General features: G+C 52.8%; 1 protein-coding gene across 1 annotated transcript; it reads left to right on the top strand.

Moving 5' to 3' along the window:
* Positions 1 to 2,984: 2,984 nt before the first annotated feature.
* LOC134524683 (feather keratin 1-like) lies at positions 2,985 to 3,751 on the top strand. Its single transcript, XM_063354879.1, has 2 exons — positions 2,985 to 3,083; positions 3,470 to 3,751. The coding sequence occupies exons 1-2, from the start codon at positions 2,985 to 2,987 to the stop codon at positions 3,749 to 3,751; spliced, it is 381 nt and encodes a 126-aa protein (XP_063210949.1).
* The last annotated feature ends 6,947 nt before the right edge of the window (positions 3,752 to 10,698 follow it).

Genomic DNA, 10,698 nt, shown 5'->3' with positions numbered 1-10,698 from the left:
CCTGGTGCCTTGTAGGGGTGCATCCTGGGGCCAAGAGTGTTTAACCACTTTATGCAAAGTCCTACAGTGAGGAAGGAAGAATTTGCTGTCCCATGACAGGCTGGGGCCAGTGCACTTCCAAAGAGCTTTGCAGCAGAGGACATGGCTCCTGGAAGACACCATCAGGTAGCCCATGTGGAAATGGCGTCCAACAGCATCTGGGTTGCATTAGGAAGGTTTTTTTTCCATCAGATTGTGGAAGGTGATCCCTCTTCCCTGCTCAGTACTGCTGAGACAAAATTAGATGTCCAGTTCGTGGCCCCCAGTACAAGAGAGGCTCTTTGGTGGGTCCAGCAAAGGGCCTCAGTGCTCATAAAGTGACTGGAGCCCCTGAGGCAGGAGGGGCTGTGAGAGGTGGAGTTATTCACCCTGTAGGAGAGAAGGCCCCAGGACACACCTCATAGCAATGGGTAAAAGAGCTGAATTGAGGGAGTGAAGAACATAGAGCCAGACTGTCCTGAGTCCTATCCAGTGAAGGGACAAGAGGTAATTGGCACATAGAGAAATATGGGAAATTTCATGAAAACATAAGAAAAGACTTTGTTAGTGTGAGGGTGCTCAAGCATGGTTGAGCACTGGGGTTGCCTGGACAAGTTGTGTCTTCTCCATCCTTGTAGGTATTCAGAGCTTGACAGGACTTGACCCTGCGCCTCCTCCAAAGCCTGACCGTGCTTTGAGCAGGGACAGTTGGACTAGATAATCTCGAGTCCCCTTCTAACCTCAAGGACCCTGTGATGCTGTCATGGGAAAGAAACATGCTGCAGAGCTGTCCCTAAGAAGGAAGAACTGGTTGGGAACATTGGAATCAAGGCAGCCTTGGTTGTAATGCCTGAGAGACACTGGAATTCAAGACTTGATGGCAGGAAGGAAAGCGAGTAGCAGAGGAGAGCCCCTGGACTTTGGGCATGCTGACTTCAGCCTTATCAGGCAGCTGGTATGGAAGATGCCATGGAGACAGCTGTGAACCAGAAAGAGCTCAGAAAAGCTGGCAGCACCTTAGGCACCTCACAGTCCAAGGTCAAGAACAGTCCATTGCCAATAATCAGGACAACAAGCAGATGCCTCAGCCGTCTGGCTTTGGCTAAGTGGAGTACTCAAGGCACCAATGTCAAAAGGCAGCATTCTGGAGGTGGAAGGATGGATGAGCTGCAAAGGAGGAATTTGGAAATAATTGCTAGGCATGTTTGGATGCTGTTAGGAAGCCAAAACTTCGCTTGCATTGAGTCTTGCAAGGGGTATCCAGAGCAACAGGCAACAAACATCAGGAGGAACATTGACCTGTACAAGAGTGGTTGAAGACTGACAGAGGAAAATATGAGCCCACAGCTGACTGGGGCAGCTGATTTCCTGAAAGTTGACAGAGAGCAGGCTAGGGAATTCAATCCCTTTTCTCTCTCAGTATTCACCTACAAGGTCTCCCAGGCCCCTATGCTTTCTCTGAAAGAGTTGAAGGAATGAGGGGGAGCCCTCCCAGCAGCGGATGGGTATCAAATCAATGACTGCCTGAGAAAGGTTGACCCGTACAAGCTAGCTGATGCATTTCAGACTAGGAATGCATTTTAGGGAGACCTAGATCATCTGGAGGACTGGGCCACGGGAGTCTCATGGGATTAAGAATGACAAATGTCCAGTCCTGCACCTGTAAGAGAAGAAACTCCTCTGGGTACATCTGCCCCCTGGAGCAGGGTCAGCGATGGAGAGAGACTTGGAGGGTGAAAGGGAATGGGTGCACGGGCCTCACCTACCTGGACAAAGAGACCGGGCCGTGGTGAGGACCTGTCCTGAATGCTCTGCAGAGGAAAAGAAAGGTTTGCAGAAAGCAGCTCCCCACCAGCCGGGACTCACCATCCCTGGGTCCCAGGCGATACATCTTCTCCCGGCACTGGGGCTTCACCGTGCCTCCTTTCCCATGCCCCAAGGGACTCGTCAGCTTGGAGCACAACCCAGCACCATGGCAGAGGCCAGGAAATTTCCCCCAACTCCACAGCAAGCAAGGCCTGACAGGACCCTGAAGTGCCACGTGCCTGAGGATGCTCAGGGAGGGGAGGGGATCAGAGTGGCCCTGTGTTCAAAAACAGCTCTCAGTCTACATCAAAAAGGTGATGCACTTCCCTGCCCTGCAGGCATGAAGGCAGCTGGGACATGTCTCAGGAGGGCAAGGGAAAGCCTTCAGCAGGCAAGCTTCCTGGGACAGACTCTCCCGACCCATGGCGAGTCACACTCTAATTGTGGATTGGCCGTGTGTCAGCCTTTTGGTGTGACGACAAGCCAGGAGTGCGTGCTCTCTGCAGGCCCTTCTCCCACGCAGGGCTGCGTTCCCCTGTGGCCTGGGCAGCTGTATTCCCGCCCAGGGAAAGCGAGCTCTGAGCACTGGGCTGTACCTGAGTACACTACTCCAGGCACCTCCAATGGCCATTGCCCTCATAAAGACTTTTTTGCCAGCGCTAACACAGCTCAGAGCGGTCACAGGGTGGTCAGCATGTTTTGGAAAAGTGGCCTGGCCTCAGAATATCCTGTAGGTCAGGGTCCAAAGCGTGTGACCAAAGTGCATGTTGGTTTGAGGAGAGTGGGAGGAACAAAGCACTGTCCTGTGCCCCAGCATACCCCTCTGGTAGTGAGGAGGGACCTGACTCCACAGATTGTGTTGAGGAATCACCGGGTTTGGTACGGCAAAGTTGTCCAAAGCTGAGGGCATTGATTGGGGAACTCCTGGAACTGCCATGAGAGTGGATGGCTTTACCAAAGAAATCAATGTCTCCACAGGAGAAGCTTTCCTTGGGCAAAGGCATTTGAAAGCACAGTGTAGCCCACCTGCCTATAGAGGCAATCATCAGAAATGAGGAAATGAAGCAGCAGCGTTGATGTAAACCAAAACAGAACTGTGTCATTAGGTAGCATATTTTGCTTTGGAGGCGAGTCTGATGGAAAATTACTGACCACATGCAATGACTTTCAGCCTGGGGCGGTGCAGGAGCAGTATAAAAGCAGGCCCTTCTCCTCACTCTCTCATCCACTCCTCTCCCCTCCATCTCCTTGAGAACAAGGTGAGTCTGAACCTCTTTCTTGTTTTCCTCCTCCTCCTCCTTCATCTCTTCCTCCTCCTCCTCTGGGATTTCTCAGCACATACCTGTCCCTTTGTCCTGGGCTGTGTCTTGCAGCTGCTTACCATGAGAGGGGGAAGGGAGAAGAAGTTGTTTCATGGAGAGGGGCTTTGCAGAGGTGTCTCCTCAGCTGTGGGCTGGATAGGGATCTCCTTGGGTATGGTCACTCTTCGTAGGGCACTTTTGGCTGAGCGATAGGATAGTGTGGTACCAGGCTGCTCTTCAACCACCCCTCGTGCTTTGTTTTCCCCTGCTCTCTCTCCAAGGTTCATCTCCACCATTGAAAAATGTCCTGCTACAGCCCGTGCCTGCCATGCCAGCCCTGCCAGCCCTGTGGCCCGACCCCACTGGCCAACAGCTGCAATGAGCCCTGTGTCAGGCAGTGCCAGGACTCCACCGTCGTCATCCAGCCCTCCCCCGTGGTGGTGACCCTGCCCGGACCCATCCTCAGCTCCTTCCCACAGAGCACTGCCGTGGGATCCTCCACCTCCGCTGCCGTTGGCAGCATCCTCAGCTCTGCGGGAGTGCCCATCTCCTCCGGGGGCTTTGGCCTCTCCGGCCTCTCTGGCTTGGGCAGCCGCCCCTGCGGCACAAGGTGCCTCCCCTGCTAAAGCTGCTGGCAGTGGCCCTGGAGAAGGGGCCCGGGGACCCGCAAGATGGTACCAGACTGGGGACAGAGCATTGTGATATTGCTTTCAGAGGGCCTGAGCAATCCCAGCGACCCTTGCAAAAGGACAGGACTTGCCTTGGCACTCAGAAAGCGTGGACCACGCCTGCCTTTCCCCTCTTCCACTCTCCTTTGCCTCCTGCGTCCTTCTTCTCTTGTGCTGCCCTGGGCTGTGAGCTCCACAGAGCCAGACTGGGCAGAACCTGCTGGCCCTGCTCCCTCTCTGTGGCAGGCAGATGGACACCTGTCATGATCTCTGCCGCAGCTATGGGGCATAGATTAACTTCTGCCCCTTGCTGCTCTGTGTACCTGAGGCCTCTGCTCTGATCAACCTTGTTTCTGTCTTTTGACTCATTAAAGTTCTGCTGCATTTCAGCCCACACTTGTGTGTCATCCTTTCCCCTGCAGACGCTCTTCCAAGATGCCCAGGGAAAGAGATGGTAATCAGGGGTGGGTTTTGGGAGGGGTTTGCTGGGAATGATTGCCGACATAGGCTTGCACTAAATATGCGTATTTGTGCATCGGCTGGTTCTCTAATTTTTGAATTTGTTTGCGTATTTGGGTCTGAGTATAATTACCCACGGTAGATCAGTGACTGCGATCCACTAGCTTTCCAGGAGAGGCCAGGAGAACCCATCCTAACCACAGCATTCTCAGGGGGAGAGACACAGTGCAGAAGGCTGCCTTAGCATACAACCATAGTATAGAATCATAGAACAGTTTGGATTGGAAGAGACCCTTAAAAATCCTCTAGTTCAACCCTCTTGCCATGGGCAGGGACATCTGTCACTTAATCACATTACTCAAAGTTCCATCGAACCTGACCTTGAACTCTTCAAAGATGAGGCATCCTATCATTCTCTGGACCACATTTTCCAGTGTCTCACCACCCTCCCTGTAAGAAGTTTCTTTCTTATGGCCAATCTATATCTATGATCTTTCAGTTTAAAATTCTTGCTCGTTGTCCCATCACTACAGGCCTTGATAAAAAGTCTCTCTCTGAATTCCCCTTTATATTTCTCTGTTCCTACATTTATATAAGTCCCCTTCATACATTGAAATGTCACAAGGTCTCCTCAGAGCCTTCTCTTCTCCTGGTTGAAAAATACCAACTCCCTCAGCCTTTCTTCGTAGGAGGGGTGATGCATTCCTCCGATCCTTTCTGTAACCCTTCTCTGGACGTGCTGTAACAGGTCCATGACTTTTTTTGTACTGGGGACTCCAGACTGGGAACAGTACTCCTGATGGGGTCTAATGAGAGAAGACTGGAAGCAGAGGATCACCTCCCTCAACCTGCTGGCCATGCTTCTTTCGATGCATTCCAGGGTATGATTGGCTTTATGGGCTGCAACAGCACACGTTCAGGTTTTTTACCACAAGTATCTCCAAGTCCTTCTCCGCAGGGCTGCTCTCAATCGTTCACCCTCTAGACCGTATTCATATTGAGGATCGCCCTAACCCAGGTGCAGGACCTTGCGCTTGGCCTTGTCCAACTTCCTGAGTTTCTCATGGGACCGTTCCTCAAGCCTGTCAAGATCCCTCCGGATTGCAATCCTTCCCTCAAGCATATCAGTTGTGCCCCTCAGCTTGGTGTCATCCACAAACTTGCTGAGGGTGCAGTCAGTCCCACTCTCTATGTCGTTGATGAAGAAATGAAATAGTATTGGTCCCAGTACAGACCCCTGAAGGACACCACAACACTGAGATGTTGACAATAACTCTTTGGACACAGCCAAAGTGCCCTTGGGCCACTGTCACTTGCAGGTGAGGAGGCATCCATGATTCCACCAGAGCCCCTGGCCGTCAGGCCCAGTTTGCTGAGCCTCTGCCCAAAAATGCCCTCTTGGCCTCAGTGCACATGCTGGGGAAAGGGAACGTGGCCACTGCTGACCTCAGTTGCAGAGCCTGGGCTGTGCAAGGCCTTGTGAGGGCAGCAGTGTAGGGACAGGAGGGGAGAAAGGAGATGAGGGGAGCGGAGGGGAGGGGAGGGGAGGGGAGAGGCAGGAATTCCTCTTGCCCTGGCTGCCACTGTGCTGGAGGAGGAGGCTTGAGAAGACAATGTCCTCAGAGGACAACAGGAGAGGCAATGGGGGCACCAGGCTGAACTGGCCCTGGTTGGGATGGAGATAATTTTCCTCATAGCAGGCCATATGGTGCTGTGCTTTAAATGTCTGGCTAAAACAGTGCAGAGAACACAGCAAAGCTTTAGCTATCACTGCACAGTGCTCTCACATCATCAAGGCCGTCTTTCTTCCTCACTCTGCACCCCGCTGCAGTGGAGGCTAGGGGTGGGCAAGCTTCTGGGAGGGGATCTGAACTGACCAGAGGGCTATTGCATGTCATATAACATCATGCTCAAGAACGAAACTGCAGCCAGTCTTTCCAAAGTATCTGTTCTTTGATGAATTGCTGGGTGTTAGTCTGCTGGTGGTAGGTAATGAGTGATTGCATCACTTTTTGTTCCCCACTATTTTCCTTTCCCCTCTTAGATTGTTCTGATGTTGACCCAAGGGTATTTGGCTTTCTTGCTCTTCCAATTTACCCCCACACCACTGGGACAGCGGATCGGAACAGCTGGTGGGTACTTTGTGCTTGCCAGGGCCAACACACCACACAGACCCACAGGCAATGCATGTTGTTCTTGCCCTTCTCCATCCCTGTCTGTGCCCAGGGCTTCCTGGGAATGTTTCTGGGGAGATGGCGGCAGGGAGAGACTTGGGGTGGGAAGAGAGGCAGCGGGGGCATGCTGAGTGTCTCAAAGGGCTGTCCAGGAGCTCTCCAAAGCAATGCGGTGACCAGCAGCAAAGGCTGCTGAACTGCTACAGGCCAGAGGTGGGCAAGATGACACATGCCCACCCAGAGTCCTGAATGGCAGCTGGCTTGGTAGCAACCAGCCCCGTCTCCACACAGATCCTTCAGCCCCTGGCAAGCAGTAGCCCAAAAGCAGGGCCAGGAAAAGGTGCTTTTGCGGTAACCCCATCAAAACACATGCGAGTCCCGGTGCTGCTCCTGGACACATGGACTGTCGTCAGCATCCAGAGCTATATAAGTAGGAGCGTAGCCAGAAGACCGAGGGAAGCAACGACCCCAATCTGTTCAGCAATCCCGTGATGGCATCTAGAACACTGTGTTGAGTTGTGGGCTGCAATGCAATAAAGACCTTGACTGAGTGGAGCGAGTTCAGCAGAGGAGCAGAGGGTGGGTAGGATGGTGAGAGGGGTGGACCCCTTCCTTGGGGAGGAGAGGGTGAGGGGACGGGGCTTCCTGAGTGTGGAGAAGATATAACTTTGGTAGGAGTCCTAAATTCATCTTTGGAGTAACTATGGTCTTTGAATAGCGTCGGGTAATTCTTCCAGCCCCAGATAGGCAGTGAGGTTTAGAAAGCAGAGGGTCTCCTACAGTATGACTGCACATACTCAAAGCAATCCTGCCTTAACAACCACAGCAGTACCATCCCGGAACCACCCCTGCGCAAAATCTGTCCCCCTGGGCATCTTGGGAGAGCATCTGCAGGGGAAAGGATGACACAGAGACATGGCTAGAACGCAGCAGAACTTTAATGAGTCAAAAGAGGGATACGAGGTTGCTCTGAGTGGAGGCCCCAGTGCAGGGAGCAACCGGGGCAGAAAGGAGTCGGTGCCCCACGGCTGTGGCGGAGATCCCACCAGGTGTGGATCTGCCTGTCCCAGAGAGGGGGCAGGGCCAGCAGGTCCTGCCTAAGCTGGCTCTGTGGGGCTCACAGCCCAGGGCAGCACAAGAGAAGAAGGACACAGGAGGGAAAGTAGAGTGGAAGAGGGGAAAGGCAGGCGTGGTCCACGCTTTCTGAGTGCCAAGGCAAGTCCTGTCCTTTTGCAAGGGTCGCTGGGATTGCTCAGCCCCTCTGAAAGCAATATCACAATGCTCTGTCCCCAGTCTGGTACCATCTTGCGGGTCCCTGGGCCCCTTCTCCAGGGCCACTGCCAGCAGCTTTAGCAGGGGAGGCACCTTGTGCCGCAGGAGCGGCTGCCCAAGCCAGAGAGGCCGGAGAGGCCAAAGCCCCCGGAGGAGATGGGCACTCCCGCAGAGCTGAGGATGCTGCCAACGGCAGCAGAGGTGGAGGATCCCACGGCAGTGTTCTGCGGGAAGGAGCTGAGGATGGGTCCGGGCAGGGTCACCACCACGGGGGAGGGCTGGATGACGACGGTGGAGTCCTGGCACTGCCTGGCACTGCCTGACACAGGGCTCATTGCAGCTGTTGGCCAGCGGGGTCGGGCTGCAGGGCTGGCATGGCAGGCACGGGTTGTAGCAGGACATGTCTTGGATCTGGAGGTGCACCTGGGAGAGAGGGCAGAGGGAAGCAGAGTCTGAGGGCTGGGTAAGGAAAACCCTGTAGGACCACCATGAGTGTAAAAAGCCACAAGCTTGAGAAGGGAGTCCCACCGGTCTCACCTTCCTCTCATCCCAAAATAACCCTCCCAAAAGTTATCATGCCCAGTGAGGTCTCTACTAGCCCATATCTCAGGAGACACCTCTGAGACACCTCAGTCTTTCTCCATGCCACACCTTCTTCCGCCTTCACTCTCCCATGACAAGCAGTTCCAGCATCCAGAATGGACCAAAGGATCAGGTATGGGCTAAGAAATCCCAAAAGAGGAGGAGATAGGGCTTCAAACTCATCTCGTTCCCAAGGAGATGGAGGCGACAGCAGTGGATGAGAGTGTGAGGAGAAGGGCCCACTTTTATACTTCTCATGGACCGCCCCAGGCGCACAGGCACTGCACGTGGGCAGTAATTGTCCAACAGACCCACCTCCAAAGCAAAACGTGCTACTGTCATGGTTTTGGCTGGGCTGGCCACAAAATGAACAACAAATGGTGTTTTTAACCCCTCTCACTTCAGGGATGAGAGAGCATCTCCCTTCAGAGGAGAGGAGAGAGAATGAGAGAGTGAGAGAACTTGGCTTGAAAAAGAAACTAAACCACTTTAATGAAATATTAATAATAAAATAGTAAGAAGAATACAAAATATTAATAAGAAAATGATGAAATACGTAGCATATCAAAATCGTATTGAGCTCCCAGGATGACAACCACGTCACTGGCAGGTTCTGGGAAAGTCCCAGGCCGGACTCAGTGATGGACGGGAACTGGATTCCCTATCTGGATTCAGGAACGCATGGATCAGGACCAAAGGCAGACAAACAGACAGAGTCCTCCTTGGAGGCCGGACACTGATGAAAGAGATGACCCCTTTGATCCCTCCGCTTTTATGCTCAGCATGGGGCAGATGGGACGGAATACCCTTTTGATCACTTTTGCATCACCTGTCCTGTCGACCCCTCCCCACATGTGCGGCCCCTTTCCGCTGTTCTGTTTGCAACCCGCCAACTTGGTGCGCAACAAAGTTATCTGACCTTGGTTGTTATAGCAATAAGTATAAGCAGGAGCCTCTCAGCACACCATTCCTTGGTATTAGTTATATGCATCAGACCTTATCAGTCTGGAAGCAGACACTGTCTGAGAAATACGCCCTTAATTTCAGAGAGTTTGGTAGTCAGCAGAGACTTAAGCGAAAAGTAAAACTGTTGAAAAGAAAATTGGTTCTCTTTTACCTCGTACCACAACATCTACCTAATGACACAGACACTCTTCTTCCCAATGCCCTTTTCTCTGGGGGAAACGTTTGCCAGGCTGAGTATACAGGGTTAGGAAAGCCAAAGCTCACTTGGCATTGAATCAGACTAGGCATGCATAGGGCAACAAGAAAGACATCTTCCACATAGGTTGCCACCAGTGAGGAGTGGTCAAAGACAGCTGCAGAGCTGAACAGGGCAACTTCAACTGGGGACAGGGATTACAGGACAGGGCCGAACTGTGGACAGAGCTGAACTCACTTTGAAGTCAGGGAATGACTCTGAGGACTGGAAGAAAGGCAACTGGCCTCCCGTCTTCAGGAAGGGCAAGAAGGAGGACCCACGGGAGATTCTCCATCTCCCGGCACAAGAAAAGAACATGGCTGCAAAACAGTCAAAAGCTGCTACGAGGAAGAACGTGGGAACTCAGACTGAGCTCCTTTGCAAGCATGTGACTGTGCAGGTCTCGGGCTGTAATGAATGCCTGAGTCTGGCACTGCTCCCACAGGGATCCAGAGACACTGTGTGTATACGGTGCGATCAAGTAAATGATCTGCTCAGGACGGTGGTTGAACTGAAGGAAGAGGTAGAAAAGTTAAGAAGTATTAGGAATTGTGAAAATGAAATAGATTGGTGGAGCCATACCCTGAGGCAAAGGCAGCAGGAAGAGGCTCTATCAGAAGTGGATGACCCACTTCCCTCCTGTCACCAGGCAGAAGGAGAGGACTCAAGGGATAAGGGGGAGTGGAGTCAGATCCCTCCTCGGAGAGGTAAGCGAAACCTCTCACGGCCCCCCTCACCATCCCAACTGCTCTTACGTAATAGGTATGAGGCTCTGGAAATTGAGGACCAGGCGACTGAGGATGGAGAAGCTGATCCATCCAGTGAAATGCCCAGTGCTGGTCACTCACCCCCACGCCTCAGGACGTCCTCAACAAAGACAGAAAGAAGGGTTATTGTAGTAGGTGACTCCCTTCTGAGAGGAACAGAGGGCCCTATCTGTAGACCGGACCCATCCCACAGGGAAGTCAGCTGCCTCCCTGGGGCCAGAATTAAGGACATACGGAGGAAACTCCCTTCCCTGGTCCAGTCATCAGATTACTATCCGCTACTGATATTTCAGGTAGGCAGTGACGAAGTAGGTACCAGAAGTCTGAGGGCAATGAAGAATGACTTTAGGGCCCTGGGACGGCTGGTTAAGGGATCGGGAGCACAAATAGTGTTCTCCTCTATCCCACCATTTGCAGGGGTAGACGAGGGGATAAATAGGAGGAGCCAGC

The sequence above is a fragment of the Chroicocephalus ridibundus genome, chromosome 17 (genome assembly GCF_963924245.1).
Source record: "Chroicocephalus ridibundus chromosome 17, bChrRid1.1, whole genome shotgun sequence".
Classification (NCBI taxonomy): Eukaryota; Metazoa; Chordata; class Aves; order Charadriiformes; family Laridae; genus Chroicocephalus; species Chroicocephalus ridibundus.
This window is presented reverse-complemented; position numbering and strand designations above follow the sequence as displayed.